Source organism: Charadrius vociferus, unplaced genomic scaffold (assembly GCF_000708025.1).
Source record: "Charadrius vociferus isolate BGI_N301 unplaced genomic scaffold, ASM70802v2 scaffold608, whole genome shotgun sequence".
Taxonomy (NCBI): domain Eukaryota; kingdom Metazoa; phylum Chordata; class Aves; order Charadriiformes; family Charadriidae; genus Charadrius; species Charadrius vociferus.
Window position 1 is genome coordinate 580,193 of NW_009649605.1, and position 25,681 is coordinate 605,873.

General features: G+C 42.5%; 1 protein-coding gene across 1 annotated transcript in view; it reads right to left on the reverse strand.

The window, feature by feature from the left end:
- OXSR1 (oxidative stress responsive 1) overlaps positions 1-25,681 on the reverse strand; it is an 87,243-nt gene that overhangs the window by 29,053 nt on the left and 32,509 nt on the right. Inside the window, exons 5-6 of the mRNA XM_009890479.1 lie at positions 19,147-19,288; positions 3,865-3,920 (exon numbers count right to left, since the gene is read on the reverse strand). Of these exons, the coding sequence (XP_009888781.1) occupies positions 3,865-3,920; positions 19,147-19,288 (198 nt within the window). The remainder of the gene's footprint in view (positions 1-3,864; positions 3,921-19,146; positions 19,289-25,681) is intronic.

The following is a 25,681-nucleotide window of genomic DNA, read 5'->3' on the forward strand; positions in this document are numbered from 1 at the left end:
AAAGAGTCCGGCGCTTTCCAAAAGATAGATTAATTCAATGTGCAGGAAAACACTTCAAACTGAGAAAGCGATACTCTGAGTTGTAACAGGCTCCAAAACTTTAGTGCCAAGCCACAAGCCCAATCAGTGCCCTTGGGGGGCGGGGGGAATAAAACACCGAACAAATGATGTTAAGATACAGGTCTCACCAGTCAGCTGGATCTGTTAAAGGCAATTTTATGCCTTGGTTCAGTGGATGCAATTTTGAAAGCAAAAGGAGCTTCACAGTTAAAAATAGATAGAGCCATGAGTAAAAATACCCAAATCCCAGGACTTTGGGAGGAGCTTGAAGCTGGGCATTTGTGCAGGCCATGAGAGGAATTTTTAGAATTCTTACTTCCAGCAAATGCCCCTGAGTTCACAGATTTCTCCTCCGCTGCTTCACCTGCGCAGCCCTCAGCTCGCAGTGCTCCCACCAGCAGCTTTCACACCCAACACACAGCCACCAATTCGGAGTTACAAACAGAACCTGAGAAACATCGGACACACCTTCATCAAGTTGTTTTTTCTGTTCAGCCTTAAAAGAATTGCACAGTGCAAATTAACATGAGTTTTAGTCTTCACTGGTTAGAACTGCATAACCTGCAGCAAAGTTACTGCCATGAATTACATACAGTGAGTTTTCCAAGTGTGAACTACAAAGTACACTGATTAAATTCACTGACATGCTGTAGAGGGTACAGCCCAGCAATGGGGTTACCTCTACCACAGGGTCAAGCACTTTTATAAGACTTCCTAAAAAAAAGCTGTGGCTTTTTCCCCCAAAGGATTTCCAGTTTGAGATTTACAGTCCTCACATTTACATTTAAGATTTACATTTCTTCTGAGACAAGAAACGCAAATTGTATCAAGCAGTAGGAAACACAGGAACATGGCACTGCAAAGGCCAAACAGTGAATAAGACCTTCATAACTCATGGACAGTTCTGATAGAGGGATGGCAAAAGGGAAAGGAATCATTCTAGAAGAATGGAAGTCATTCTTTCCTGCTACACTATTTGCATTATGTTTTTTTTAACGTACACCAACCCAGCACCTTCAAGGGAGGTGCCCAGTTCACTCTAACCCTCAGGCTTCATTCCACAGCTGATCAACTTATTTTTCCCCCCCTCATGGTGTAACTTTGCAGCGAAACTTAAACATGTTTGTTCCATGGGAACACATTGATGTCATCCAGCTGATAACTGAAGCACTCAATTATCACCAGAATTATTCATAATACGCATTAATATGATTGTCAAAGGCAGGTGCTTCGATCTTGATGAAACAAAACTCACTTTATTGGGATTGGTTTGCTTCCAGCATTTTTTCCTCCTCAAAAAATTCACAAGAAATTTTGCTATTTCATCCTGGGTCGGGACGAAAGGAAGCTTAAGTGTCAGAAATTCCCACAGAAACAAGATCTCATGTTATGACCAGGTCAGGCTCTTCTCTAGTATTCAGTCATTCATTTATTTTTGTTTCTTTCAACTCATCAGCTGCCTTCGCAGAAAGAAAAGTGCTTCCTGCCACTGTGGTGAACTCGCTGACCTTGGTTGAGTTTAGTCGCTCTGCTGTGTCTCATGAAAGTTACAGCATTAGTCCTTTTGTATGTTCAAAGAAAGAATTTGTAAAGAGGGAACTTTGCACATCTCACAATGTTGCTTTCGCAGGGTATGCAGAGAGATGGATTTCATCATTTAAACGTTGCACATATAAACCACTACTACACAGTTCAGTCCAGGGGAACACATACAAATCGCAGACAAAATAAATCCTATGAAATTCATACAAGTGATACTAGTCAACCTTAAAAACACTTATCAACTAAAAATTATTCACCAGAAAAAAAAAAAAACAAACCCATGAACAGGTACCTATTACCAGTGAGCCTTAATAAAAATGAAAAGCCAAGCCCTGGCACCCCTGTGGAAGAGAAACACAAGCAGCTTTCTGCGAGCCTGGCAGAAACACTTGGAATAACAGTGCATTGCTCCAATGCAACAGCTATTTGCAGCCTCTCCCAGAACATAACCAAAATCTCCGTACAATTACAAATCCAAAGTGCTACATCTTGGCCCCATGATGGGAAAAAAAAAATGTAGGATTTCACTGTATAAAGTTTGCTCCTTTGAGCATTTTTGATGCCACTCCCTACCTTCCATCAGCTTCCACATGGGATGAATTATTTACACCTCATTAGAAATATAACAGCAGGCATTAAGAGCACTGGGAGACTTAAAAGGGAAAACAAAGCAACTTCAGGTTTTAAACAGAAGTCCTGTATTTTAGGTGTTATGTCCTGTAAAAGGGCTTATTGCCTTCTGAAGAGCGACCTATAAAAAAAAACCCCTGTGTGTTGCAATGAGTTCTGCCTCCTGGTGGAAAATCCACACCTTTCATTCCAAGATGCAAATCCAAACATAGATATACCAAAGGATCCCGCACCCTTCAGTGCCACACAATGCAACATGCATTTCTGCCTGACACAAAAGTCGTTGTCACACAGCTGCAAAGCCCTGTCCCGTAACCCCCAGCTCGCTGGCTTGACCCACTGCCCACTGCTGTGCCTCCACCAGCAGGACAGGGCACTTAAAAAAAACAAGAGACCTTATCACAAACAGACATGGTTCTTTCCAATTAAATATGGGACTGGAAAAGTTAAACATGTCCAAAGATGTTTGCTAAGATGGCAAGACTAGATGCAGGCTCTGTCCTCCAGCTAGAGGGTGGCACAAGGACTGGAAAGGCACCACAAGATTCATGGGAAGGGCACGGTCCTGAGGGAAAAGACAGTTGGAGAGGAATCAGACTCAGGATAGGGAAATGGTATATCAGGAAGAAGAGGAAAAACAAGTCTTACAGGTTCTAAATGTACCTTCCAAAAATCTTGTCTCACTTAATAGTCTACAATAATAATCATAATTCTTGATTTCTGGAAAGAAGAGTGAAGTCTGTAAGAACAGGTATGAAATAAGAGACCAGAAGACTAGCATTGGGAAAAAAAAACACCAAACAAACAAAAAACCAAAACCACCAAAACACACACAACATCCTTTTCTGTTGACATATGATACATCCACACCAAGGACTGTTTCCAACATAACCGTACTGATACAGCTTGTGACAGCACTGACTACAACAGAGGTCTCCTCCAGGCACATCTGTATCAGCTAAAGCAACTGTCTTACCAGTCTTCCCTGCCCTGTCCCTCAGCTTGCACGACTGCTTCCAAGATTTCCAGTTCATCCCGCTTCGGGCTGGGTTAGGACAGTCAAACATGCACTCAGCCACATGGCTCAACCAAAGTGGACTAGGGAGCATCCAGACGAGCAGTTTGACTGGCAGATCTTTGGTTAAGGCAGAGTTGCAAGTGACTTTACCATCAGACACAGCAATTTCCTCCTGATGAACCTATCCACTGTTCACCACAGTCCTTTTGAAAACCATCTTACACACTGATAACTCAGTGAGGTTTGTGCAGTCCACTTCCAAGCCTATGAACTTGCCGTTTTAAAAATCTGACTAGCTTATGCCAAAATTGTATCTAATCTATTAATTCTGAGGACTCAACAGCCAAAGGATTTATTCATGTTGATTGTCATTATTCCAGAGAACTGCATTTTAAGATAAAAAGATGTAATAAACTCTGGGTTGTTCGGGTTTTTGTTTTAGTTTGTTTGGTGGTGGTGGTGGTTTTGGTGTTGTTGGTTCTGGTTTGTTTGCTTTTTTAAGAACTGTGAGGTTTCTTGAAGCTAACATTTTTATGTAGGTTTCTTCTTGATCATTAAACCAAACGGATACACAGTTACACTTAAAGTTTATTCAACACTACCAGGAAAGTTACCTGCAATTTGCACTGAGCCATCTTCTCCAAGAAGAATATTTCCGGCTTTCACATCCCTGCAGAAAGATAAAGCAACAATAAGTGGAAGTCATTAAATCTTTCCTTCAACCAACAAAAATACATTAAAAGGTTATTCTTTCTTATATTTTATTTCTTGCATTAGCACTTCCTGCTTCCAATCATGCACAAACAGTAGGGACTTCACACCAATTGTAACTCCAGCAGACAGACACTAAGTGGTATTTGTATGATTTACAGCTAATAGCATTTTAAAGTACTACGCACAGAAAAAAAATTGAAAAACTTATCAGAAAGTACCCTCAAAAATACAAGGAAAGTGTTTTTTCCCAGGTTCTTAAGTTAGCTAAAAACACAAACAGAACCTAGCACTGGTCTGATACTCATGTACCCTTTTAGGGGGGGTAGACTTCAAGAGAGCTGATCTAGTCTCACTGCCACTGGATGCATCCTATTCCTCCCCAGCCCCAAGTCTCGCTGATCTCCAGCCATGGAGGAATTCACCTGCTTCCTCACAAAGTCAGTTTAGCCCCACACACTGGTGAAAATCCAGAGAGAAGAAAAACTTTGTTTGCTCGTGGCTTAACGAATTGAACCACATTACCAAAGGTCAGATGAGCAGAGCTGGTAGAACAGAGACAGTGGAAATGGGAAAGTGGGACCACTAAACTGTCCTGTGAAGTCCCAGCTTTAGTGAAAAAAAGTCTCCCTCAGGTTTGTTTTTTTTTGACCAAAGTCAACAAGCACACAAGAACATCCAGCACGTGCTTTGAAAGTTATTGTACTATCCCTTTTCTACCCAAAAAAGCTCTGGTTTGTTAACAGTGGCACTTCTTCATCCGAGGGGAACATTACTTTCACTCCAAATACACTGTGAAGTTTTACAGCTTATTTTCACAGGCTGCTCCCCACACAAAGCCAAGAGCAGCACCTTTATAGTTGAACATGTGCTCATCAGCATGGCTGCTAAGCTTGGCTAGGAAACCATGCCGATGCAGAGCACATGCAGATGCTGTCTTAAGAAAGGCTCCAAGCAAAGCAACTGCCTGGACAATGGATGCCAGTGAATAGACATCAATTCACGACCCACCTCACCTTAATGGCAACCACCTGCATGGAAGAGAAAAGAAAAAAGGAAAAAAAAAAGAAGAAAAAAAAACAAAGCAAGCAGATCCTCCCTTCACTGCCTTCTGCAAATATTCCAAATCCTGTCACACACACACAAAAGTCAACAGCTATTTTTTCTCTCCTCCCTCGTGCATCATGAGAACAGAACTGGCGCGATGGCCTGGCCAAAGAGCTCCGGTTGGGCCCTGGAAATCTCCTCCTTCCTGGCTTTGCTCTTCTGAAGAAAAGCCTGGGCTGCTGCCAGTTCCAGGCCAGGATAATTTTAAACACATCCTCTCCAGCATTAGCATTTGTCAGATTCTTCCCAATACCCAGCCTAGGACACTGGCATGGCAAGGCCTTCCCCCAGCATACAGCAGAATAGAAGTGAACAAAGACTGTCCGTAAGACAGCCCCACTAAAGATTAATAGCAAACCACAGCTGACAGCAGCCTTTAGCCTTCAGACAAGTATTTCAAGTCCTGCCAAATATACACGTCTTGCTAGAAGTGACCATCTTGAAGCCTAATCCCTGTTTGAAGCACAAGTGTATGAGCAAGTACAGGAAAACACTAATTTGCTTTAATGATCAATAACACTTAGATCTATATGGAAACACTGAAGTTGTATAGCCTTGAGAAGCTGACTTAACAGCAGAATGGGATTCAAAGCAGTAAGAAGCTGTGACAGTGATGCTGGACAATAAGTAGACAAACATAAAACAACTGCTGCCAGTCAGCTCCAGTCCTGCTTATTTTACATTGGCCAAATACGTGAACATGTGTTTAGGGCAAGTCAGCTTTTGCTCCAAGAAGCATTACTTTGTTTTCTTCCTGCAATTAACAGTTGCAGCCATTGCAGACGAGAAAGCATTAGCACTGCATTGGATGGAGAGTCTTAAGTAGATGGAGGGATCTCAAGGGACTGTTTACAACACTAAGTGTTTAGATATGCTACCCTCCCCCACCCCCCCTTAGCATCCTCTGGCCAAAAGCAATACAATTGGGGTTGCAGGGAATTAATCGACACAAGAGATACAAACCTGACTAACCCCTGCACTCCTATAAACCATTCATGGTCCGTGACAGTGAGGGAATGGAAAAGCTCCCTGCCAATATTTAGGTAGAAGATGCCTTTGGGATCCAGCCCCATGAGCACGTGGAGCCATGAGAGCGCAATGTCCAAGTCTGCCGCCTCCTAGGTAAGAAGCTGGCTCACGTGGCACGAAATACACTTGGCACAGGCACAGCCATCTCCAGGACCACCCCCCCTCACAGCAGCACTAATGCAGAGGGAACAGAAGGTGTTCAGGAAACTCTCGGATCCTACTGGAAATGTTTAGCCAGACAGTCGGTTCTCTTACGACAGCCGGGACGCATGAGGCGCTTTCAAAGCTGCCTGCCAGTTCCAGGCTACGGGGAAAGGAATAGCATGCACCGAGGTTGCCTGCGGAAGTTATTGTTCTTCCTACTGAAGATGGACATACGTAACAGTAATTTCCTCTTCCATCTGTACTCCAAGGCAGCCCAAGATGCTGGAGCATTTCCCCAGTAAGCTGGGTCATGTGATACTGTACAGCCTTTCCAAACTTCCCCTGCCGGCACGACGGTGCGTGCAGCTCACCAAGCCCCCCAAAGCAGACCACATTCAGCGATGAAGGAAGTGCTAGGGAAGTTTTTAAGCAGAACTAAGGATGAATTTAACCATTGTGTGCTTTAGCATCCAAAAAAAAAAAAAAGCCAGCCTCAGGCAGGTTTCACTGATGTAGCAGCAGCCAGAAAGCAGCATGAATTCAAGACCACCAGACAATCCTCCCATAACGGAGCAAGCTGGACAGGCTTGGAGCGTGAAATGTAGTGAAACAAGCACTCAGATTGAATCCCATAGGAAAAAAAGCCAAAGGACTTCAGTCCCTTAACCCTCTCCAATGCAGAGGCTTGTTTTCTTTTGAACTTCATCTTGGATTAATTAAAAATTACATATTTTCTTGTTGGAAACAAAAGTCAGTAAATATGGTGCTTCAATCTGGTTCAAGAAATTAAACCAAGTCGTTGCTACAATAAGAAGTCCAGGAGGCCAACCACGGCCACTGCCAAATATCCAAGTCACACTGCGGAATTAAATCACCACTTGATGTGGCATTTCCTCCTGGTGACCAACCCTCTGAAAAGGCCATTACTCACCCCAGAGTGGTATACTCCACCCCAGAGCAGAAAAAAAAAAGGCATCAACAGCAAGCTGTTTGGGGACAGGACTGTTTCGGAGTTAATGTACCATAGAGGCAACTTCCAGCTTTGCCATTCCTCACCCCTGTGTATTGGGATCACATCGCCCACTGCAACAGCACCAAGTGAACATCGAACAGCAGTTACACTGGGTGAACACAGATTGCTTTCTTTGGCGTATACTGGTATCACCAGCAGTATCTTCAAGTTAGCTCCTCCTTTAAAACTATTTTTAAGATTAATTGCATTTAAAGCAATAGGGCAGGGGGGAGAAGAACGGTGCTTTCCTGTTTATTCTCACCAGGAGATGCTTATAAACTCACAAGCTGAATGGCGAGAAGTTTGTTACTCCAGGATATACTTATTGCCAAGTATAACAATTTGAAGGCACTTCCTATTAATGTGGTAATGACCATATCCTGGGCTGATACACTTGGAATAAATGGTCTGCCTCTGGCATAATTACTATACTGGAAACAGGAAGCAGCTTTAGGCTGTAGTGTAAATAGTAATTATATTACATTTTAAATGAAGTTGCAGAAGGCTAGAATAAACTCTTTCTTGCCAGCAGCTTAACAAATGCTACCATAGTTCTGGACTTTCCCACTCTATACCTGTCATCTTCCTCTCTTCTAAAGCCTCCAAGAGCCCTTCCGCAAAAACAACAATTATGTTTTTATTTACCTCGTACTTCACAACCAGAGTGGGAAGAGAGGTTTGGACTCGCTCCAGTGCAAAACTGGATTCTCCACATCAGCCTTGAAAGGTTTCGCACCAGGGCAGAAATCCCTCATCTGCATTCCAAACTGGTTTAGCTTCCCAGTGTGACCAAATGCTAATGTACCAGTTACATCACGTTACTACCTCCAAGTAGGGCTGGGCCATAGGCATTTGATGCTATATAACCAAAACTGATCCCCAGTCCAACAAAATTACAATCAAGCATCCAGCTACGGGAGACGTGGGAGCACAGGAAGGCAATGAGATGATGCTCCCCAGTTTCAAGTGCAGTGTTCCCACAACTCCCACAGTAACTTTTTCAACTGGGATGGGGGGGGGACCTATAGCAACTGTTATCTTAATATATCTTTATTGTTGCCACTATGAAAAGCCTACACAAGCCCTTAAAATCCTGCTAAATGAGCAGATTTGCCCTCACCCACAGCCATCAATCCTTGGCACCACCATATATTGGTTGTCGTCGCAGTGACAGCACTAAAGGGAAAAGCAAGACTTACTGCTCCGTAATGGGGAGCAGCGTTATCAATAACCAGCTGCAACTCTGCAACCCTGGCATAAGTAATAAAACTTCATTCTACAGACTTAAAAGAATTGTGTTTGGAAGAAAAGCAACGAAGCATGTTAAGTTATTGCTTTTTAAACAAGCCTCTTAATATTGTTTGGAAATCAAGAAAGATTCACTTGGCTTGTGTTCAGAAGTCTCCATTAGGAGCAATAGCTAGGACAATTTAAGGCCACTGCAACTGCGACACAAGTGACCTGAGCAAAAAGTGGCATCCCAGGACTTCTTCAGCCTAAGTCTGAGAAGAAAACTGTCACATGAAGGGGGAAAGGGAGATAAGCCCTGTTTATTATGTCTTTGCTTCCAACCTGCTTGTATGTGCCTTTAGGATGCAATGCTGGCTGTCAGCACAGCCCTGAGTCATCTGCCCATTAGATGCAATTTACATCGACTGTAACAATAAGTTTTCATGGACTGAACTCTATAGTGCATAACTTGGCACAAGGAAGGAGTGGTTGGTCCTGCCAAGTTTAATTTAAAAAAAAAAAAAAAAAGAAGGTGCAAGAAACAAGAATTACTGTTTTCTGTTAACAGTAATGAATAACTCAAAATATTTTTACTGACTACAACCAATTGCTGGAGTTGACATTGCTCCGAGTAATTTGCAAAACAGTTCCAGGACAATACCTTGATTTACAGTTAAATATAAAGCAATTTGTGACATACACCAAATGAGCACTACTCTCTCTCTACAACCGAACATTACTCGCCCTTCAACGATACGCTGTTACCTGTGTCACCTCTTCCCTTTGCCTTATACGCCAAGACATAAAAAGCTGGCTATACACTACAGCTTTACCATTTGAGAGAGCTGCAAAATGGAAACTAGGCTTGGAGCACGCAAGCAGAGTAGTATTTTTATGCCCTCAAATGTCAGCACATTCAAGTAAAACATTGGAGAAGGCATTCAAGACAGCTGTATTAGAAATGCTGTACATTAGCATTCTCCCTGTTTCTGTTCAGAGAAGCCCCACATACTAACATTTTCATGCCACAGGGTTGAGCTCTAAGTCCCAAACTCTTGGGGGAGATGCAATTACTGCCCGTTACAGTGCTGTACTAAACTCCGCAGAGCTGGACTCAGGAACATCTCCCAAAGCCTGAAGGTCTTCCAACAGCAAAGAGCTGGCGAAGCAGCTTCCATACTCCTCTCTCCAGCCTCCCTGCTGAGGCAGGCATAAGCAGGGGGAAGAGAGGGCCAAGTCCACAGCTTGCTTCATCCCTGCTCATCCACAGCCTTCTCAGCAGGCCCTTGCAGCCACTGGCAGCCGGGACCAGTGGCAGCAGCCAGGCTGCTATAAATTACAGCGGGGGACCAGCCCAGCGACACGCTTTATTGCTCAGGATCAGGGAAGCACAGCGACTGCTTCCACCCTCTTCTCTGTGTCGCTCTGTTGGCTGCTGGGCCCTGGTGAAAGATCAGGGCCTCCATGCGGGAACTAAAAGCCAGCAGCACAAGGCAACTCATGATTTACTCCGAGTCTCATAAACGGTAGAAGCATTTTTAAAGCCCCAACTTCACGGGGGCTGGGTAGCTAGGAATGTTTAAGGCCTTTTCAACTGTCATTTTTATATCTGGAGAAAGTGAGATGAATAATCCAGTGTTATCACAAATTAAGAAAAAGTTTTTTGGTTCTTTTAAGCAGCGTGAAGCAAGGCTTTGAAAGGCAGAAGGAACTGACTGTGGGTTTGCAAACAGAGGGGTGTGTAGACAAAGCCTACTGGAAAGGATTGTCAGCTTCCAACAAGACGAGCTGTAGGAGTACACCGAGTACTTGTTTTCTCCGTGCCCTACCCTTAATACCCAGGCAGATCACACTCAGCACAGTGAAGAGACCTCTCGGGAGGGATAACTGCATCCAGTCTCCTGGCACAGGCAAACAGAAACCCTAGTAAGGGCTACATAAGAAAGTAATCTCCGATTGTACTTTATTTTAGCTAAAACAAAACACCTTTCAGAGGACCCATGATACACTTGACAGGTACAATTCCTACTGATTTTTTGCCCTCCAACACTACAGAAGTGGAATGTTGCTTTAAGTAGAGGGTTTGGGGTCCAAGAAACCAGAACTCAGAAAATTTGATTCATTTTAGGTTAAGCCACTATGTCAGCTCAGACAAGGGAGAGCTCACCAACGAAAGCTGCAGGAGATCCTCCCAAAATTCACTCTGTCATCTTAGTTATCTGAATAGCTCCAGGGGCTGGTAAGATGCTGAAGCAGTAAAGAAAGACTTGCAGGCCTTGGGCTAACTCGGTGTGAATCTCTAATATGAAACGAGACAGCAAGCGGTATGTCACAAAACTGCCTGCACCCTGGAAGACTTGCCTTGAATTGAGACCAGTCAAGTTGCCGTTTGTCCTTTATCTCAGCAAATTACGTCCAGCTTACGCTTTTTGTTCCAGTGCCAATTTTGTCTTTGATGTTTTTGCACTCATTAATTCCTTCTCTTCCCACATGTTTACAAGCCTAACGATGGTTAAAGGGAGGTGCGGTTCAATGACAGATCCTGTCTGCCTTGGACTTTACCTCCCTCCCATCCATCACCGTGCCTCTAGCCCAGCATCAGTCCGCAGGTAACGTCAACTGCACATCGGTGTGGGGGAAGCTGCTCCAGCTGAAAGTAAAACTTTAGGAAATAGTTTTCAGACAGATCAGCTCCTTCAGCCAGATAACGAAGTGCTACGAATACTAGACCTAGCCCTGTCTCCCAACATGGAGACAACCTAATCATACTGACCCATACAGCCCCACTTCTTCCTCCTAGAAAAGAAACTGTTGCTTCACTTACCCCAATGCACATCACTGTTGTAACATCAGTTTAAGGCAAGCAGACTGCCAAGCAGCAAGGGCTTCTGACGAGCTCCAGCCCTTTGGCAGTCAATGCAAGAGAGAAGCTACATCTCTAACCTCATACACCACTTTTTCAAGTTTCCCCTATTCAGTCAGAAGTTCCCCCCCTCCCCCCCCCCTTCTTGTATCCCCCATAAGGAAAGGCACCTGCCCAGCAGGCTTTAAAATCAATTTTTCATATCATTGACCAGGAGCTAAAGATGTACCATGATTTCTTCCACAAATTCATCTATTCAGCCCTTCCATTTCCTGATCCTACTTCCTAAGGACTGCAGTGGGGACAAGGCACAAAGCTCCTTTAACAGCTGCTGCATGAAAAGCAACACAGACGGCAAGCTGTGGAGTCACAAGGTCTGCTTCCTACCCCTGGAGGCCCAGATATTTTTGTGAGGCCCCACCTTAGTATTGGTAACAGAGGAAAACAGTCAAGTTATAACCTGGCCTTATTTCAATGTTTTGTGTCAAATCATTTAACGTGTAAGGAGGTGGACAGGTTCATGTGGCAATACTAGTGATGCACGTCACCATGTGGCAGTATCTCCTGCATGCTAAAACACATTCCTAGTGTGCTCAGAAATAAGAATTTCCCTAAAACTACCACACGCAGATCGCCCCAGTGTGAGTATAAGATAGGTGAGGCAGCAGCAGAAGCAGGAAAGCCAGTGTTTCACGCATCTGCCTGCCTTGACCTTGCCATAATGGAGAGATGAAAGTTCATTCCAGTAAACACATAATCAACTTGGATCAAATAAGGCATCTATTTTTACATAGAGCAGTTCAGAGAGTCTTAATTTCCAAAAGTAAGTACCCCTGTTCTGGAGAAGCGGTATTTATATCTATACACACACGAGGTCCAAGGCATTCCCCTATGCAGCCAAGAACAGTCCATATCTGTGAAACCACCCACAGCTCTTGCTCAGCAATGTTTGCAATGTGACGCAGAAGGGGAAATTCAAGACAACCAGGGCTCGTGAGAAACTTGTCAGCTCGACTTCCTTCTCCAAAATCTAGAAGGCAACAGTTTTAAGCATGGCCAGCATAGGAAGAGGAAAGAAGATCTTATTTCATCTAGCTATTCCTATAAAATGAAGAAAACACTTATCAAATTGGGTATCTACAATAGAAACAGTCCTCTTGGCACTCCCAGTCTAACCCAGTGATCCTTTCCAGGCTGCCATGAAATGATAGATTTCTCTGTGGCAGTTCCCTATTTGTTGTCCTAAATGTGTGTGCGTTTTGTCTCACTTTTGGTTTTGAAAGTATTAAGCTTTACTTTTTAATTTTAGAATTTTATAAGAGCTCTGCAAGATAGGATATAATTTCATTTCTTAAACATGCAAAAATAATTTCTGATGCAGCCTCGCAAAATTTTCAAGCGTGCTTAATGTGTTACTACACAAATTTAGCAAGTGACCTTTTTCTCATGCTTTAGCCTAAGACATGAATGAAAAGACTGCAGTGGTCTGAATAAATGCTTAAGGCATCTCCACACAGGCAACTTTTAGGATCTATGAAGGCCAGAAAATCTGCTGCATTACAACAGGGGACAATATTTAAAGCCAACATTTTGAAGTGGGTTATCCGCTTTATGCATCACAGTAGAAAGCACAAACAGGATGAACACCAGTGATTTAAACAATTACTCTAGCACTGGAGAGATGCTGCGAGAGCCTATAGTGGGTGATCTATTCCCAGTAATCCACATTAGGCAAACGCAGTGACAGGAGAAGGATGTGATGAACAGAGTGGTTGTACCTACATGTGAATATACTTGGTTTCTTCAAAGTCAGAAGCTACAAGAGTCTGTTACATTTTCACCTGATACAATTAATGCTGCAGACAGTGAATGAAGATTATTCCCCCTGGAAACACGTCAAACCCAAATACTCCTGCCAACTCCGGAATTTCAAGAAACTGTATTAGTTGAGCATACAATGCAGTCATGGATCACTCACCAAAACTTGTGTATTGCTGTTGAACCTTTCAGAGATCACCCCGACCTCTAGCTCCTGCTCTTCATGGTATTTTTCCTGCTTTTCATCTCCATGTAACAAAGGAGGGGAAAAAACCCTAAAAACTCACCTCCCTTTTCATGCGGTGCATAGTAGTTATACCAAAAAGTTGGGTTTCCCCTGGACTAAATCGAAGTTACTTTGAAGTAACTGCAGGACACCCAGTGACAAAGTCCAGAGGCAGCACCTGAGTCTGAGGAGAGTGACATGGGGACAGACACCTGAACGCAACAGTCGCAGCAAGCGCTCAGCCTCAGGTATCACCCTGAGAGCTGCTATGTGGACCCTCATAATGCACGAAGCCTCTGAGGGCTGGGGCACTGATCTTAGCCCAGAGCCACCGCGGGGCCCCAGCACTCCTGTGCTTTCACCAGCAGTGATATTCACCATCAGAGTTTTAATTGCCAGGTTTTTAGGCTTCAGAGTAGAGGCTGTCTTCGAGCAAAACTGCCTCTATTGTTTCTGGCTGCCTGCAGATTCTAGATTCACATCTGGTTCGTATTTTCTCTTTGCAACCACAGAGAAACTTTTTTTTTTTTTAAAACAATGAATTTCTGGATGATACAGTGGAAGAACAGCCACCAGGAGAACATGCTGGTTTGCCAAACCACCACAATGGGCCCCAGCCTGACCGCTGTGTGCGCAGAGTGGAGATTCGGTGGTCCTTGAGCCCTTGATGCTGCACAGAGAGGTGTTTATTGCCGGGGAACAGATCACCCAGTACAATCTAGAGCAGCATCTTTTCCTCTTTCCCACTGAGACACACAAGAGTAACAATTCTATTGTTCTGGCTACTGAACTGTTTACAACTTAAACCTTTAAAACTTATATTAACAACTGCCTGTAAAGGCTACTTCTGCACATCCTGTACTATAAGGGAGAAGAGACTAAAGTACACTTCTCTGAATATGAAATTCCACTTTCCACAGCTAAGCAATAGCTAGCTTTCAAATTACCAGTGTTCTGACTTAAAAAAAAAAAAAAAAAAAATCAAACTGGTAATTAGAGGTGAAGGGCTCCATATCCCATTATCCATCCCTCAACCTCCCCTACCAAACTTCAGTTCCAAAACACACACCCCAAAACATGATTATAGCACTGTGGAGAGGAGGGCTGTGAAGTTCTACAGTATTGCTAGAGAAAGAAGAAAGTACAGTATTTCAGTTGTCAAAATAATCAGAGGCATACTGGAATCCAGTTTAACCACAATACCTGCCAGCACAGCTATCAATGCATTAATCAGCTACATGAAAATTAGGCTTGAATCCTGTAGGACAGCTGAGTTCTGCCAAAATATATCCATCAGCTCCTTCATCTTAAATCTGAAACTTGCTACTGAAGGAGCACTCCAGCAAAACCCCACACACAAGTGTTGGTGATGTGTATGTGCTCACATACAGACGCCCTTTTTTTCAGAATTCTTTTTCCTCTTAATATATGTAGAAGAGGCAGACAAACTTTGATCCTGTGTCAAAACCATCCTAAGGTCCAAAATACAAGCTAATATATTTGGCATAAAAACACAGCAAGAATATTGTTTCCAGGGACTCACCAAAGCAACATTCAAACAGCTGCCATAGCACCCTGCTGCTCTACACTCAGAAAACTGATTTTGAAAAGACACCACAATAGCCAAAACATTCTGTATGGGGGCACATGCTGCTCTAACTCAACATATCAAATGTGCTGTTGCACCTCTCACCCCCTAAGAAGTAGGGCAGCAAACAAATTAATACCTGGATCACTGCCATGCCAATATTTCTAGCACATGCAACCCTAAACCACTTCCTAAGCTTTTTTGTTTTTACCAAAAAAAGTATGCGAGTATCACATTTATTATGCCACAATACAAAAATCTGATTATATTCGAGCAGTGTATCATTTCACCTGGACTAACTGAAATATTCAGTTACACAACAGCTAATCATGAACAGAAGATAAGCTCAGAGATAAAAATAGGGAGAAAGACAGAGAGACCTTGTAACAGTTAATCAGCATGATTCATTTGTCAGACTGCCATAAAGAGCACCACCTGAAAAAGCCTTGAACTTCCCTCCAACAAATCCCTTTAAGCAATAAAACCTCTTGGGTTGCTTTTGCTTTAGTTTTATTTCCATGTCATTCATCAAACTCCTGCTAATCCCCAAATACACAGAGGAATCAGAGTCCAAATGGGGAAGAGGTGCAACATACCCTGTGTGTCACCCAGGCAAGATTAGTGCAGGAGCAACCCCTTGCAGCACATCAGTCTTGCTCTACTTCCATAAAAAAAAACCCACACACAACCAAATGTCTGAGCAGATTCTTACAGGATAGCTTCATCCGAAGGTTTCCGAGTCCAGCCCTCCGTCCTCCACACACTGGCTGATGCCCAGGTATTTAACTCGCTTAACATGATCCAGATCGCTAGGGTTTCAAATTGCCATTGGGATCACTGTGCTACACCAAAAAAAAACAAACCACAACGTGGATGGCGGCAGCTGACACGGGAGAAACAACCAGGGACAGGCACATGGCAATGCAGGCAGAGAGCTGCCAGCTCTGAGATATGGGAGGCAGTGGTGATTTTGGAAGAAGACAGGGATCATTTGTAATCGTCACCTTGGTAGAGTGTTTCATGAAAATAAAACTGATTCTGTCTTCTCCTTTGTCTTTTCCATAGGGCCTCAGACTCTGTTCCCAACAGCCCTTGCAAGACGAATGCAAAAAAATAGCACTTTGGACAATGTGGGAGACTTAAGCATTTGTTGTTGAACAATGGAATCCATTCAAGTCTCAGCCTCGCCCTGGCTGTTAATTAGGAAAGTAAACAAAAAAAAAAAATTCTAATTTAAGACTTGACTAGATATTTGGCTTTCTAATCTCCTCTAGAGAATACCGTCAAGCTACTCTCCTTTCCAAAGCAGGGGATTTACACTTCCATGCGAAGCCAGCTCCCCAAACCTTAATTGGAAGTGGCATTAAGTTCAAGGCAGGCTTATGCAGAGTAAGATTCAGCAGCAGCAGCATTTCATTAAGCCAGTCTTCGATGTGTTAACTTAATTTACCCATTTAAGATGATGCATAATTTAAAAGTATTGAGCAGCTCCACTGTCAGACATATATTCTCTGATCTCACTGATAATTTACAGCAGTAACAAGCTGTCCCTGCTTCAGGTCAACAGCTCCCACAAAATTACATTTGGTTCCAGATATTCATCCTTCAGGCTTTGCCACCAGCCTGGCTGTCCAACTTCAGATGTGCTAATTACATTCATTTCACCCGTACTGCGCCTCTAACTTGATCGAGTGATTTTCTCTTAAATGCAATACAAATGGAGTCGGGATATTTAGTGTAACCAGCAGAACACTTCACTGCATGCTTTGGGTTGGTTGTTCCAGGTCTAACCTAAGCCCTTCAATTTAGACCCTTCCCAGCTGTCCTTGGTTTGGCCTGAAGCTCACCCCAACCGCAGCTGCCCCACATTGCAGACACTATATTCAGCTCTTCAGCCATCACCTGATGCAGTCGGTTTCCTTTAGAGCCAGATACTTTAAGCTGACCCAAGGGACCAAAGTTTAGTTATTTTAAACACTTCCTCTCAGAGCATCTCTGGCACAACAGCAAGATTTCCACCTGCCTTTCCCATCAGGCATGACCAATATTATGACCCCTAGCGTTAAGGAAAATGGGAAAGCCATACAGATAATTCCTATGTACGCGGAAAGGTCCCATCTGCACTACAACCTTAAAGTGTGTTTTTCTCAGCAGTGTACACACATCTGGATATAAATGCAAGACAGCATGATTAACTCCATTAAGAAAACATGTTTCACCCCTCAAAGGCATGTAAGCTTGCTTTCTGCCAATAGTTAAAAACCCATCCTTTGCACCACAGGTAGGAAACTACACAACTTTCCTTCTGTATCATGACTATTACCACTTCTCCAAATTTCCCAGACCACACAATGAGGTAATCTAAACACTTTTTTTCTGATAAAACATTATGCAATTGTTGGAGCAGCCCCAAAATATAGGGATGCAACACACGCAAAGTAGCTGACGCACAACCACAATCTTAAACTGCAGTGATGACACAGCTTTGATTTCTTTGCTGAAGTCCCCTAAATAAGGGCAAAATGCTTCAAACGAGCAGGACAAGAATGGCTGCAGCAGGTTCAGTTCAGTCTGCTTCCAGATGATTCAATATGAATCACATTTTCGTCAGACCAAGCAGTTTGAATTTTCTGTGAACATCACATTTTTGCTGAGTGCAGTAAGAACCCCAACACGTGAATATATCCTTCATAACCTTTACCACAATTAATAGTTTTGCTGTTTCATTGCACAAGTCAAGTGGAGAACCACCTCTATTTCAATATAGAAATCACTGCGACATCTTCAGAAAAACTGGAATTTAACAGGTTACTGCTGCTTTAACATATCTATTTCAATTTCATTAGACCAGAAGATGAACTAAGTCAGTCAAGCAAATCTACTGCAAGTCACAGATGAGCATGGTTTTGTAAATTACTTATGGCAAGGGTGAAAAATCACCAGGTACTCAGTAACTAGTCTGTTACTTAAACTTCCCAGAGCTACGTGAAGTCTTATCTCTAAAAAACAAAGTTAAACACCCAGCTGTGAAATCCAAACTGTCTTCAATGAAGACAATTCTTGTTAAATCAGAATTTTAAGAGAGACTGGAAACTGAAATTTGAGACTTATTTCAGGCAAAAGAATTCCACCAGAATTGTTTCCAACCATTTCCTCCTTTTTAACCCAAAACAACCTACAAAAAAGTCAGTTTGACCAAAAATATGAAATAAATACTTCTTGGGTTTTCTAATTAAAATGACATTTTGGCAAAAAGAATTACCTCTTCTTATGCAGCTATCGTAAGAGGACAGAAACTTACTCCAGCACAGCAGCAGCAATGCTTTTAATGGCATTGTACCAGAAGACAGCCAAGCTCACAAAATCCCCAAGAAAGAAGAAGTTGCTGTTCCCAGCAGCAGTCTGTAGCTGGGATGATGTACATTACCCACAAGCAGTATATTCTATTTTCAGCACATATTTAGGATTGCAAATCTTATTCTTTTTAACAGCAGAACCTACTGACTTAGTATCCTCTCTTCCTGAACTATGCCACACCTTGACACCAGGGGAGCGGAAAACATGATTTAAAAACACTGCCCAAACAACACAGCAGCAAAGAAACCCACACATTTCAGTGATCCATCAAATCACAGGCCATTAGTTAACGGGGTTTTGCCTACAGAAGGAGTTTTTCCACTAATTTTGTTTCTTTTTTTTTTTTTTTTAAAGACATTACCCAAATTCAAATTTCATTATGTTGATCTTGCAGCCAGCCTTAAAAAAGAAAGAACAGGGCTTGAAAGGCTCCTTATGAAATTGCTCAACACTCCTTATATAGTACTCTTGGTGATTTGTAGCTCTGCAAGAAACAAAACCAAAGTTTTCCAGCTCCAACAACTACACTTTGCAACGGGATATAGACATTTGGGAAAAGGTTCTATGTATCTATACAAACCTATAAAGGTTTCAATATCCCAAAGTTTATGCCCAAACTTGGCCTAGTCATAGTATTTCCTAAAGTAGCAGCTACTATAAAGACATTTGAATTCTGAGTTTTGATTAAGCTCCCACCTTTATTTTCCTCTTTCCATGCCCCCACAGTTGGCTGTAGGATGAGACTGCGTATCCTCAGCTGCTGTTTCAGCAACACACATTTTGGGCAAAGATGAGAAAAAATGAAAAATACCTGTGGATTTGTCCATTTTTGTGCAGGTAGTCCAGCCCCTCCAGCACCTCCTTAAGGATCGTGGCTATACAGGGTTCATCCAGGACACCAGTCTTGTGTTCTCCTTTGGCCACGATGTGCTTTATAATATCCAAAACAGAGCCTAGAGAAAACAGAGTTAAACATCTTAATTTTAACGAGAAAAACTGATTCACAGCTAAGTGTACTTTATAATCACTTAATATACAAGTCCAAGGAATTTATTGTGAGGGGAAGCAATGCTGGTCACGCTCAGAGTCAGCAGCTGAAGCCTTTGCGGCAGGAAAGCAGAGGCAACGATGCACGTGTTACACACACGAGCCTTTCAGAGGTGCAGATCCTCAAGGTGGGCTGCAAAATCCCAGTGATCACAAGTAACTGAGAAGTTATTTGAAGAAGTGAAAATGTAAAGTGTACAAACACAGGATTCTTGGAAGGTTTTTAAGTAGATACTGATGCTACAGCTGTTTTAGTACTGAGTACTGGAGAAGCAGGAGGGGGAAATGGAAAAAGCAGGGGGCTGCCAGGACTCACAAGCTGAAGGTAACAAGCTTGATAAAATTAGACTCTCTTTTTCAGCTCTTACAAACTCAATGCAGAAGAACAGCAAGAAAAATCTAATACATTAAGGGATGACACTGCCCTAAAAGAAAGAAGTGGAAATTATTAAATAGAGAACAAATGAGGCTGAATTCTGACAATAAGTCACTTCTTTGCTGAGTACAAAACTGGAATAGCATAGATCCTTCCCTAGAAACATCAGGCTTAGTCTCTCTCCCAACCATGGTGTGAATTACATCATCTTGCATGACAAACCACACTTTATAGAGCAAACCACCTCTTTGAATTGCGCCCAGGAATAAACGGAATCAATGACTAGTAACACGCCTCTTGTGCAAGGTCCTGTTTTCATGATATATTGGGTACTGTATTCTTTGTATGCACATCTGGACTGAAGACAGTCTTCTCACAACTGTATTTTTATTGCTCCATTATGGGATGTCTAAGCCTGTTTTCCAGGCCTGTCCTATTTAGCCCCTTCAGACCTGGGTTTCTATGGTTTAATGACTGGATAGGCTGGTAGGATTTTTACAGCTATGGACACAAAGCAATGTCAGCAGTACTGATACGTTCTTTAAGAATGAGAAAAGCGGGCACGACTGCAAAGCACAAATTCCGGCCTTAATTGTCTTTGAACAGTAAGCTTACAGGGAAAGAACATCTCAGTACTAACTCAGCTAGTTTAGAAAAGCTGAAAGTTCATTCTTCCTAACTTGCAACCAAAAATAACTGTAAGAGAAAACATTTTTGTATCTGAAGAATAGTAAGAATTGAGAAACTTACTCATTAATTTGGTCAATGGGGAAATTACAGGTTCCGCCTTGTAAATTCTTTAAGCAAGCAGAAAAATACAACGGAGGTTTTTGGTTTTTCCTTTTCATCAAAAGGTTCAGGTTGACAAAAAGCTTCTCTGTCTTTAAAACTTATTTTATTAACTATCCTATTTGAATTTCTTGGTGAAAACAATCACACAGACAGGCTTTCACTTAGCAAAGTATTTTAGTTTTGGATTCTCACATGAAAGCAAAAAAAGCTGCAAGGTTCAAATCTGGTCATCACGTGGAAGGGCTTGGTTTGGACAATTCAAACTGCGCAGGAAACAATTACACGGGTGTGCGGTGCGCCTTAGTTTGTGGGGAAACAGTATGTGCTGAGTTCTTCTAAGAGCTTGCTGCAGTCAGGAGAGTCACTATTCCCCACTCTGTCCAGCCGCACGCTTTCCACCTTCTCCAACCCACCAGCATCAATGTTCATGGTGTACACCTAGCCACCACTAAATCCACAAAAAAAAAAACGGACCTCTGAACAGATGAGTTTCAGAGCCAATTAAGAGGAAAAGGAGGGGAAGAAGGAAGGAAAACACATTTGTGAATGGGGGAGGAAACCCCTTTGTCAGCAGCAAGGGATTAGACCAACTGCCCAGCTGCCCTGAACAGCACCTCCAGCTTCCTCTTCCTCAAAAAAAGTTTGCTTTGTTCAAGCTATTTGCAGCAGATATGATCTTAACACAGTAGACATTAACAAAATAGAATAGAAATATGGAAAATTAAAAAATATAGAAATTAAGTTGCATAACATCCCCCCAACATTTTATGCAAGAATACTCTTAGCAGTGTTCAGCCTTCCTTTACCCTGACCAAGCATGGAAACACTTATCTTTAGTGAGTTTTGACACAGGTCTTAATTAGTTCACCAAAGGTTTCACCCAGCCGTAACTGAGGTTGTTTCGACATATGTTGGACTTCCTGCATGGGAGCAAGATTATCTCTCTGCCAAAGGAAATTGTAAAACCGCAGACGTAAGAGTACACTCCCCTTCACCGAAATCTCTCCTTTAGGTTATAGTGTCTAAGAAAAAGATCCTCTGTTGTGTGTCACGAGGACTCACCAGGGATTCAGCCTGTCACGTATTCATATTTTAAGAGTACGTGCTCACAAGCCTCGATGCTCCTTATTTTGGACAAGATTTTTTGTGACTCCAAAAAAAAAATAACCTACCAAAACCCCCTCCACTTTCACTGTTCAGGTTTTTCCTCTCAAATGTGCCTTTATCTGGAGAACAAACTGTCACTTGTTTTAGAAGTCCAGCGAAAATATGTGGTTCTTCACGTCCTCGTTTTGTCCTCTTTCCACCCACAACTCTGTTAGCAGACTTTGTTCAAAAACATTTCCCTTCTCCTGCAAAGGGCTCAAGGAACATGAGGAGGCAGATCATATGGTGCTTAAACTCATTCGGTCAAAAAAATCCTGTATTTAGCCAAGTTAAAGGTTGTAATTAACCCAGAAAAGGGGGTGGGGGTTAGACAGACAAGAGGGCATGCACAGAGCCAGCCTTCATTGTGAAAGGGCTGATTCACACCCATGCTATATCTGATCCCACTCCAGCCTGCCACTTTTTAAGCACATTTTTTAAAAACCACTTTCACACTGAGGTGTTTAAAGAAGTGGAGGAATTTGCCAGTCTTCTACAAAAAGGAGAACAGCAAAAAGGCCGTGAGCAGAGTGCTCAGTTCAGGAAACAGCAGACAAGCAACCCAAGAGACACCTTCCTTTTGGAGAAAGTGTTATTTGGATCATCCTCACTTTGTTTATGCAGGGAAAAAAAAAAAAAAGGTTTGGTACTGGCACCACAACACAATAAAGATCACAGATCAGTAAATTTGAAAGGTAGGTACTGATTCCTGACTCGATTGCAATTTCATAAAGCACAGCACCACGGGATACGAAGAACAAAGCCAAGCTGCCTTTTCACACACTGCTTCGTGCTGCGTTCAAAATCCTCCAGCATTCTGGCTCAGAAAGCCTGACACGGAGCAACCAAATACCCAGATGCCCAGAAAGAAACCCATAGCTAAGCACGAAGCCACTTTGAAAGCAGAAGTCATGGGAATTTCACTAGTGAGGGAAACACTTTCTGTTAGAAGGTAGATACTGCATTGAATTTAGCAGTCTGATGCCAAAATGCAGTCGATCCCAAGGATCTCAGTTAAGCGTGTGACACACTTGCTAAGTTAAGACCTCCACTGCCTTTGGATGTAGACAAATTTTCTCACACCAACTGTGTTACACTGAAACAGTAGATTAGTAGGTCAGAGCCTCATCCTTCGCCTAAGAGGGAAAATGACCGTTTTGCACAGAGTGGCCTGTTCCCAATCCAGCAATACGTTAACTGCTAGATATTAACTGAAACCTAATTCCACTGAACCGGAACCAAGACACAATCTACACAAGAGCGTGTGCTTTACAAACCCATCATCCTGTTCCAAAACACCAGCACGATTCCCGACGCTGCCAGTTTCTGAGCCAGCTCCCATACTAGTTTAAGAGTAACTGGGGAAGTTAAGAATACATCCAAACATAGTTTGATCTCTGCTTAAATGTAGTTTCAAAATACATTTGTGCTCTATGTACACAAAGAGCTTCAACAATTTGCAAGACAAACACCTCCCATAATCTAGTGGCCAGAAGAGGAGGTTCACATTGGAAATAAGGCACCCACTCTGTATTAGAGAACAGTTACAATATTGTTAAGAAAAAAAAAAATCCACTATGATGAGGGGTTGGGAGCTGGGGTTTTTTTGTTTGTGGGGTTTGGTTATGTTTTTTTTTTATTAAGAAATCTTTGACTCCTCCCTGGAATATAGCTTCTATTTCAGATAATGCTGTGAAGTACTCTGGTGTGTATTATACACAGCACTAAGTTTGATTACAACAATTCCCTCCTGATTTTTCTCATTAGAAATGCAGGAGTAGAAGCTACAGGTTCACAGAACAGGAGGGTCAGGCTTAAGTGAGAAAGAAATTAAGTTTGGCTAAGGCTGACTGGAAAGGTCTTCCAAGCCCAGAAGGGGAAGCGTATCAGGAAAAGACAAAACAAGACAGAGGGAAGAGCCAGAACTAGAGCCTAAATGTAAATATAAGTAATGCTGTCATTAATAAGGATGTTTAAAGAAGTCTGGTGATGAGAAACTGATCTCAAAGCCCAACAGAAGACAAAAGAAAGGAGAGGACATTTAGAGATTGATGTGAAAAAAAATGCGGTGATAAACAAATTCCTGCCCATCAAGTATACACTGAGCAGCACACGAACAGGAAGCCTACAAGATATTTTGCAATCTGATACAGCATTTAGCATTATTTATCATTCATCGTTAATTAAAATGTCTCAGCATATTCTGATGCCAATCACAAACTGTATTACGTCTACTTAGTAAAGCACAATCTCTCAGTGCAAACTGTACAGCAATTGAAAGTTGAGTGGTTTTCTGCTCAAACTCACAAGCCTCCTAACCTGCTCTGAAAGCTGCTAATGCAATAGCTCCTAAAGACAGTGGAAGTCACTGGGAACTAGCTGTACAGAGACTTACCCTCACCTGATAAAAACCCAACCTGTAACTATTACAGGTCAAAGACAAACATGCAGTGAGTAACTTTTTCTTGAGTCCTTATTGCTCACACCAGTTCCACAGCAGACTAATATCTCTCCAACTCCACAAATGGAACAGAAATCCCATTGCTCCCTCCACTGCCCCCCAGGAGTGAAGAGCAGGAAGCCCCACAGTTTACCCTTCCCATTTTGTCATGGCTAGAGTATATCTGATTAGGCCTGACTCAATCCACAGAAGCCAGTTCCAACTTCCCAGAATCAAGTAGTTGATTTCCACCCATTACAGCAGTATTTGGGCAATGAAGACACAAGAAACCCATGAGCAGATCAATCGCCTGAATTTTTAAGAGTGGGATATTCAGTTTTTGTATATTGACATAAAGCAGACCATTTGCAATGGACTGTCTTGAAACTGAGTAAATGCTGTCCTATCTTGCACCCCACACATGTACCCAATAAAAGTCTCCTTCAATACCCTGTACTTTGTGCTACTCCAGTGTTTTCTTTGGCAACAAAATAAGATTAAAGAGTTTCATGGCTCGCTACATCCCTGTTGTGCCAATGCCTCTGCTTACGAAGCCATATTGTAAGTGAGATCACTGCAGTAATTGGTAATCCAGTTTTCCAGGCAGGGTGGAGACCAAGCAGCCAGGAACTTCTTAAACCAGCTTTGCTGCTGAAGAAAACTTTTGTGTAATTGCACCCTCGGGGCAAGAAGTCCTAATTGTTCCACTGATTCACTTTCAACAGCAAGCCACCGCAAACATCGACACTTCCTATTCCAAATCCAGAGCAGAGCTTCTTTGACCTCACCTACATCAGCAAGCAGGCATAATGGCATTTAGGAAGCCTGCTTCTGATGTTTCTCCTCAGGAGAGGAAGAAAGTATCCATTTGACAGTCATCAGCCATGCTGCTTAATGCTCTAGCACATGGGGCTGAAGAGGAGAAAGGTACAAGAACCTGAGGAGAAAGGAAAGCTTGTTTAGAACAAGATTATAGATAAATGCAGGAGTATTACGGCTGGAATTTTACATGCCCCCAGAGGCAAAAGAAATGTACAGCAGAGCTAGTTGCTGTGGGAACGGCATGTTATACTATAACCTAACTGACAAGACAATGATACAGAAGAGGTTAAATGCAAAGAAAACTCTTTTATATTTGTCTGGCAAGCAGAACAAGAAAACTTAATACTCAAACAAAACAAAACAAAAAAAAAACAAAAAACCCACCCAAAACAGGTAACAGTACCTGCATTGACTTGCCATTTAGAGGCCTAGCATAAATAGGCTGGAAAGCAGTTGGGGATCACTACTCAATTTTGTGAGAATCACGATCTGCCCCAAACCTGATGGGCACTGATGCTGAACATGCTGCATCTTTGAGAAGCAGGAGTTGGCAGGGTTCATTGCTGCTTCTTTCAAGACATCTCCGCAGAAGCCAGTGGTTTCGGTGAGCCTGACTGTCATCAGAGCCAAGAATTAAATCTGCATCTTGTCAGCCTCTGACAAACAGGAAGAAAATGTGAAAGAAGGAAAAGCTGCTCAGATTCAGTACTTTTGGTGCTGAGG